This window comes from Vollenhovia emeryi, unplaced genomic scaffold, assembly GCF_000949405.1.
Source record: "Vollenhovia emeryi isolate VEMERY1.0 unplaced genomic scaffold, V.emery_V1.0 DF940551.1, whole genome shotgun sequence".
Classification (NCBI taxonomy): Eukaryota; Metazoa; Arthropoda; class Insecta; order Hymenoptera; family Formicidae; genus Vollenhovia; species Vollenhovia emeryi.
In genome coordinates this window covers 10,813-16,824 of record NW_011965815.1, presented here as the reverse complement: position 1 = coordinate 16,824, position 6,012 = coordinate 10,813, and the positions used below count along the sequence as shown (strand labels likewise).

General features: G+C 42.3%; 2 protein-coding genes across 2 annotated transcripts; one reads left to right on the top strand and one right to left on the bottom strand.

Moving 5' to 3' along the window:
* Nucleotides 1–74: 74 nt before the first annotated feature.
* Nucleotides 75–1,064, top strand: LOC105555914. The gene has a single exon (XM_012002962.1). The coding sequence runs from the start codon at nt 75–77 to the stop codon at nt 1,062–1,064; it is 990 nt and encodes a 329-aa protein (XP_011858352.1).
* Nucleotides 1,065–2,732: 1,668 nt separating this feature from the next.
* LOC105555913 (uncharacterized protein K02A2.6-like) lies at nt 2,733–5,788 on the bottom strand. The gene is made up of 4 exons (XM_012002961.1): nt 5,743–5,788; nt 5,268–5,642; nt 4,839–5,220; nt 2,733–3,420 (listed from the first exon to the last, which is right to left on the bottom strand). Exons 1-4 carry the CDS (start codon nt 5,786–5,788, stop codon nt 2,733–2,735), a joined length of 1,491 nt encoding a protein of 496 aa, XP_011858351.1.
* Between the last annotated feature and the right edge of the window lie 224 nt (nt 5,789–6,012).

Below are 6,012 nucleotides of genomic sequence, written 5' to 3'. Positions count from 1 at the left end.
CCCATCGTCCGATAAAAAGAAACTCACTGCGTCGAACATTGAATTTTTGAAATCATTAGGCTTCAAAGTACGAAATGGCTGATATCTTGAATATTGGACGCGAGCCGATCTTTGACAATAGCATTGTCAAAATTGAGACTCATACATACAATCTGTATGCCAATACGACGTTTGGGCATAGCGATGAGATACGGATACCCATACAACAACAGGATTTGTACACGTTACCGTGTGAAAGCTTACTCTACATCGAAGGAAAATTGAAGAAGAACAATGATGCGGAGAATTTTCTCGCAAATAATTGCGCGGCATTTATGTTTGACGAAATTCGGTACGAACTCAACGGTGTGGAGATTGATCGCATCAGAAACGCTGGAATAACCAGCACTATCAAGAATTATGTATCGCTAACGTTTGACAAATCGCAGATCTTGCGAAATGCAGGATGGGACACTTCATCAGCCATACCGGAAGGAGACTTTAATTTTTGCGTACCGCTCAACATGCTTTTAGGCTTTTGTGAGGATTACAAACGTGTGGTTATTAACGCTCGTCATGAATTGATTTTGATACGAGCACGCACTGACAACAATTCTATCAAGGGAGATTCGAAGACGGAACCTGAAATTGAACTACTTAAAGTACAGTGGCGAATGCCTCACGTTATGTTGAATGAGACCAATAAACTATCTTTGCTACAAGCTTTGGAAAGCGGACGATATCTGAGTATGAGTTTCCGATCATGGGAACTGTACGAGTACCCGCTATTGCAAAGCACAACCAGACATTCATGGGCTATCAAATCAGCGACTCAGTTAGAGAAACCGCGATATGTTATCTTTGCTCTGCAGACTGGCCGAAAGAATATCATGTCTGAAGATGCGAGCGTATTCGATGACTGTAATCTGACCAACGTGAAACTTTATCTCAACTCTGAATTTTATCCATATGATGACCTAAATTTAGACTTCAAAAAAATAAATACGCAATACTTTTTGACATGTATGCACGTTTTCGTAAAGCTTATTATGGATACGACTGCTATGAAACGCTTTGCACCGTAACCACATTTTTGACGAATGGACCTTTCGTAGTCATCGATTGCGCGCGACAGAACGAGTCTATCAAGAGCGCTACTGTGGATGTACGCATAGAATTTGATTGCAAGGAGAATGTGCCTGCAAATACTACAGCCTAAAAACATTTGAAAGTAGTGAAAACATTTACTACTTATTCCAATTAATCTTAAAACGATTGTCAAATACGCAACATTTGATGTTTCTCAAATTGCCACGTTCTCAATTCTTAAGCTTTAATCAATTACACGCTCATGTACTTCGACAGTGCAGTCGCACCGCGAGTGCAGCGCCGCAATCATAACAAAAAATCAGTCGACTGCTTGCCGAGTAAACACATGTTGCGCGTTCGAAGCGTGTTGTGTATCGCGTGCGTGTCTTTCCTCGAGTGCTTTTTGGTCACCGAATAATTACTCGGTGGTTATTAATAGTGAGTGATTAATAGAGTTAGCCTTACACCCAGCGAGAAATGACTCATCGATCGACGTACAAACGATGTCCAATCGACGTCGATTTGATGGTTTCGATGTTGATTCGACATCGTTTCGACATCGATCGACAGATCATTTTTCGCTGAGCATTTCTCATATTGTTGCTCGAGTGAGTGAAACGTAAGTGTGTGCGTGCAAGATACAATAAATATTGGTCGATCCGTCTCTCAAGAAATTGCAACAACACCAAGTCGTCGCATCTTTACGGGGTAAGTGAGTGACAGAAATGTCGTATTCGTAATTAAATTCCGAGACGTTTTCTCTGTGCAAATCTCCGAAGCTTAGTTTTTGCATTTATAAAATAAATAGTCAGTGATTGAGTGAGTGAGTGAGTGAGCGAGTAAAAGAGAGAGAGAGAGAGAGAGAGAGAGAGAGAGAGAGAGAGAGAGAGAGAGAGAGAGATGTGCGTGTGCAACGCTGTAGCTGATCGCTCAGCTGACCGCCCCGCGTAAGCCGCCGGGTGCCGCGGCGGTGCGCCGCTCCTGTCAGCCTCTTGTACTCGGCCAGTTATTTGCTGACTATTTCTTTTAATAATTCAAAAACTAAGCTTCGGAGAACATTTTGGTAAGAGAAAAATCGTCTTAGAATTTAATCAGGAATACGACATTTCAGGGATACTATACCTATTTTGAATCACTCTGTATATAAATATCCCGACCCATCTAGAGTCACAGTTTGCCTTAAATTTCATGTTATAAACACTTGAAAACCCATTAGAGTGTCCGATCGAGTCTGTGTCCGATCGGGCCTGTGTCCGATGGAGCCTGTGTCCGATCGGGAAATATTGCAGTGTCCGATCGGTTATGTGCGCAATCGAGACAACCCCAATGCAGTGTCCAATCTTGCAATGCTTGTGTCCAATAATGTGGTGTACAAAAATGCGGTGTCCAATAATGCGGTGTCCAATAATGCGGTGTCCGAAAATGCAGTGTCCAAACTTGCAATGCTTGTGTCCAATAATGTGGTGTACAAAAATGCGGTGTCCAAAAATGCAGTGTCCAATAATGCGGTGTCCAATAATGCAGTGTCCAATAATGCTTGTGTCCAATAATGCGGTGTCCAATGATTTCGGTGTCCAATAATGTGTGTCCAATAGTGCGTGTCCAATTGAGCGGTGTCCAATCGTTACGTGTCCAAACGGGATACGCCCAACTTGGACCAAGTTCTAGTATCGTGGACATAGGCCTTTAGACATGTGAAACACAGACTTAACTTGTGTATCTGCATAACGTTGTAACAGAACGCCTCCGATACCAGTTGACCTAGCATCCGCAGCAACAATTAAGTTCTGCTTGGGATCATAGTGTGCCAGTAACAGTGGTCCCGTTAGGATGTGTTTGATCCTTTTGAAAGCATCCTGTTGACTTGATTTCCACGCGAATGGAAAATCCTTCTTTAAGAGTATTTCGAATGTTGTTTTCAATCGATGTAAGTTTGGAACAAATTTCCCATAGTAATTTACAAGGCCAGGGAATGAACGAACTTCCTTGGTATCTCTTGGAGTACGCATGGATTGGATGGGTTGAATCCGTGTTGGATCCGGCTTGATTCCTGTTGAGCTTATGACAAATCCGAGGTACTTAACGACTGAAGTGTGGAATTTGCATTTCTCACTGCGAAGTCGGAATCCCCATTCTTGAAATCGATTCAAGACAGCATGCAAGCGCTTTTCGTGCTCAGAACGATCTCGGCCACAGACCAGTATGTCGTCCAAATAGACCAGTATGCCAGAAATATCGGTGAGCGCTTGTTCCAATGTATGTTGGAAAATGGCCGGTGTAGGTTTCAAACCGAAGACTAAACAGTTGTAGGCAAATAACCCCCGGTGAGTATTAATAGTAGTCAGAGGTCGGCTTTCCTCATGGGAGAGGCTCAATTGCGCACAGTACAATTGGACACGATGCAATTGTACACAGTGCTATTGGGCACATAATGGGAGCTTTCCAGCAAGCGACACAAGTCGACACAAATATCGTTCGGTCTTTCTTCGCATTCAATGAATAATAAAGACAGAACGACACTTGTGTCGACTTGTGTCGCTTGCTGGAAAGCTCCCAATGTTGCGCACAGTTCTTTTGCGCACAGTTCTTTTGCGCACCGTTCATTTGGACACAGTTCTTGTGGGCACCGTACAATTAGACACCGTTGCTTTTGGACACAGGTTATCGAAATATAATTTAAAACACACAGACACACGCGTATACATGTAGAGCCCTGTTTGAAAATTTTTCTAATTTATAAATAATAAATCTTTCTAAATCAGCGTTTGTTCAATTGGACAGTTCTTTTACGCACAGTTCAATCACGCACAGTTCAGTGTCGCACAGTTCAGTGTCGCACAGTTCAGTGTCGCACAGTTCAGTGCCGCACAGTTCAGTTTCGCACATTTCAGTTTCGCACATTTCACTTTCGCACAATTCAGTTTCGCACATTTCAGTTTTGCACATTTCACTTTCGCACATTTCACTTTTGCACAGTTCACTTTCGCACAGTTTAGTTTCGCACAGTTTGATCAAGCTCAACTACATATTTATATATTTATGATTACAACTGCGATTTCTTGCTGATCGATTTGCTGCGATTACTTCCAATGTATAATCATAGGAAGAAGATGAAAGAGAGAAAAAGAAGAGGCAGCTCATAAGATTGTTATGACAGATTTCCTAACCTCTCGTTATGAGTTATTCTTTTATAGTGTCAAACTTGACTGTAAATTCTCTAAATCTCTTTTTCCGGCCGATATGTTAAGACAGTGTAGATGCACACAAGAATATTCTGCTTTACAAAATAGTTGATTTCACTTAATTTGTTTTTCTAATTTTTGATTACTTCACCTTGTATCTGTTACATGTGCAATGACACTGAACTGTGCGAAAGTGAACTGTGCGAAAGTAAACTGTGCGAAACTGACATGTGCGAAACTGAAATGTGCGACACTGAACTGTTCGACACTGAACTGTGCGACACTGAACTGTGCGACACTGAACTGTGCGTAAAAGAACTGAACAATTGAACAAACGCTGATTTAGAAAGATTTATTATTTATAAATTAGCAAAATTTCCAAACAGGGCTCTACATGCATACGCGTGTGTCTGTGTGTTTTAAATTATATTTCGATAAACTGTGTCCAAAAGCAACGGTGTCCAATTGTACGGTGCGCACAAAAACTGTGTCCAAATGAACGGTGCGCAAAAGAACTGCGCAAAAGAACTGTGCGCAACATTATGTGTTCAATAGCACTGTGTGCAATTGCATCGTGTCCAATTGTACTGTGCGCAATTGAAGGCTTCTCTTTCCTCATCCAGCGTCAAATGTAGGTAGGCATCTGATAGGTCCAACTGAGAATAGATTGTATTCCCCCGGAGTTTTGTTAAGAGTTCCTCCATATTTGGAAGTGGATGAACATCTATGATAAGAGCTTGGTTTAGGCCAGTCGAGTAATCGGCACAGATACGAATCTTGTTATTGGCCTTTCGCACAACTACGATGGGAGCAGCCCATTCAGATGATTCCACCGGAGTCAAGATTCCGTTACTGACGAGACGATCCAGCTCTGCGTTGAGCGGTTCCTCTAGTGCCAGAGGATAGCTATGGGACGGCGTGCCGCGTAAACAGGACGAGCATCTGGTTTGAGTCGAAGGTGGACAATAACCTTTGAGCATTCTCCCACCTTGTCAGAAAACAGCTCGGGATATTTACTCTCGACTGAAACTTCCTTGATTTCGTTTACGGTAGATTTGCCATTCACAATTCCCTGATCGTAAGTAACTAACTCCAGCTCATCAATAGCTTGTGCGCTAATGAGTGCAATATTCGGACGATTTAATACGACGATTGGTCCCCTTGATGATTTATTCTTGTAGCTGAACGTAGCGCAGAAAAATCCTTTGGTTTGAATCCGATGACCCGAAGCGTTAGTACGTGCCTTGTCGTAACGTTGTAGTTTTGGTCTGCCTATTTGTGTCCAGTGATTAGTACCAATGGTTGTTATGTCCGCTCCTGTATCTAGTTGCATTTTTAGAGCTTTCCCGTTTATTTGTATGTTTATATACTTCCGATGTTTGTATCCGGAACCTATAACACCTCGCAAATGAATGGTATTAATTTTTCTTTTGTTATTGGAAAAACAAACCTTAGCTAAGTACCCGATTTTGCTACAAGTACGGCATATTACTTCCCTGTACGGACATTCCATTCGTTTGTGACTCTTCTATCCGCATCCTCGACACGGAGAAAACGTTGCAGATTTGTCCGCCGCCTGTTTGTTCGGGTTTGTGGAGTCTTTCCCCTTAGGCTTCCTGAGTACTAGGGCTTTCGTTGTGTTCTTAATAGCGTTGACCTCTGTGATTTGATGATCCTCGACGCGCATGACATCTGCAGTTCGTTCAGCATGGGCATAGCATATTTCTCTTATGTCATCGAATGTACATCTTTCTTTCCTGCG

What these genes read in the sequence shown, in the direction of transcription:
- LOC105555914 (XM_012002962.1), top strand. Translation starts at nt 75, where the DNA reads ATGGCTGATATCTTGAATATTGGACGCGAGCCGATCTTTGACAATAGC.
- LOC105555913 (XM_012002961.1), bottom strand. Translation starts at nt 5,788, where the DNA reads ATGCGGATAGAAGAGTCACAAACGAATGGAATGTCCGTACAGGGAA. An exon ending in TGGAATGTCCGTACAGGGAA is followed by an intron (nt 5,643 to 5,742) that starts GTAATATGCCGT and finishes GAGGTGTTATAG; the next exon opens with GTTCCGGATACAAACATCGG. An exon ending in CAAGGAAGTTTCAGTCGAGA is followed by an intron (nt 5,221 to 5,267) that starts GTAAATATCCCG and finishes GAATGCTCAAAG; the next exon opens with GTTATTGTCCACCTTCGACT.